The sequence below is a fragment of the Manacus vitellinus genome, unplaced genomic scaffold (genome assembly GCF_001715985.3).
Source record: "Manacus vitellinus isolate BGI_N305 unplaced genomic scaffold, ASM171598v3 scaffold_433_pilon, whole genome shotgun sequence".
NCBI lineage: Eukaryota > Metazoa > Chordata > Aves > Passeriformes > Pipridae > Manacus > Manacus vitellinus.
In genome coordinates, this window is record NW_021940556.1 from 1 (window position 1) to 1,254 (window position 1,254).

At 58.0% G+C, this 1,254-nt stretch overlaps 1 protein-coding gene across 1 annotated transcript; it reads right to left on the reverse strand.

Moving 5' to 3' along the window:
• Window positions 1-4: 4 nt before the first annotated feature.
• LOC108643399 (protocadherin beta-15-like) lies at window positions 5-1,252 on the reverse strand (the record flags this gene model as incomplete). The annotated part of the gene is made up of 1 exon (XM_018087725.2): window positions 5-1,252. A coding segment is annotated over exon 1 (1,248 nt), but the record flags the coding sequence as incomplete, so codon positions are not given.
• Window positions 1,253-1,254: the final 2 nt, after the last annotated feature.

Genomic DNA, 1,254 nt, shown 5'->3' on the forward strand with positions numbered 1-1,254 from the left:
CTGTCACCGTCACCATGTACTGAGCCGTCTCCTCGCGGTCCAGGGCACTGACGGTCACCAGCTCATAGTAATTCTTGTAGGCTGGGCGCAGGGAGAAGACGAGCTGATCGTCGAGGGCACAGGAGACCTTGCCGTTGGCCCCGGCATCGCGGTCCCTGACAGTGAAGAGGGCAACGACCGTGCCGGGCGCTGAGTTCTCGGCGAGGGGACTGCTGAAGGAACTGACCACCAGCTCCGGGGCATTGTCATTCACATCCAACACCTCCACCAACACTTTGCAGATTGCTGAAAGGCCCCCTCCGTCTCTGGCTCTCACACTGAGCTCGTGAGCCTGTGCTACCTCAAAGTCCAGAGGCTTTGTGAGTTTAATTTCACCTGTAATGGCATCAATCTCAAATGCTAAGTCTCTCTGGCTCATTGCTTGGCTGAACTGATATGATATCTCCCCATTAACTCCCGCATCCTGGTCAGATGCCAATACCGTCATAACCACAGAGCCCTTTGATGCAGTTTCCAAAACCTGCACAGTGTAACGATCCTGTGTGAAGACGGGAGCGTTGTCATTGACATCCAGAACTGTAATGTGAATTTGGGTGGTCCCACTTTTGGGAGGAGAACCCCCATCCACAGCAGTGAGGCTGAAATCCATCTCTGCCTGCTCTTCTCTGTCTAGAGGCTTTTCCAAGACCAGTTCAATATATTTGTCGCCATTAATCCGACTTCCATAGGAGACACTAAAATACTCGTTCTCGGGAGAGATGCTGTATGCCTGGATGCTGTTGCTGCCAACATCAAGGTCCTGAGCAACCTCCAATGGGAAACGAGAGCCAGGCTCGCTCGTTTCTGGGATGTCAAAAGTGACTTTATCTTCGGGGAAAACGGGCGAATGGTCATTGATGTCTTGCAGGGCCACCTCGACCCGAAAGAACTGCAGCGGGTCGGCCAGCAGCAGCTCGAAGGCGAGCGTGCAGGTGTCGGAGTGGGCGCACAGCTGCTCCCGGTCGAGCCTGTCGGCCACGACGAGGCGGCCGCTGGCGCGGTCGAGGCGAAAGTGCTGCCGGCCGTCCTCGGCCAGCAGGCGGGCGCGGCGAGCCGAGAGCTGCGCCGGCGGCAGCGCCGCGTCCTGCGCCAGGTTGCCTACGAGGGAGCCGCTGTCCGCCTCCTCGGCCACGGAGTAGCGGATGGGCTGCGAGCGAGCGAGCGCCAGGGAGAGCAAAGCACACACACAAAGCACTTGCCTTGCCATCGCCATGG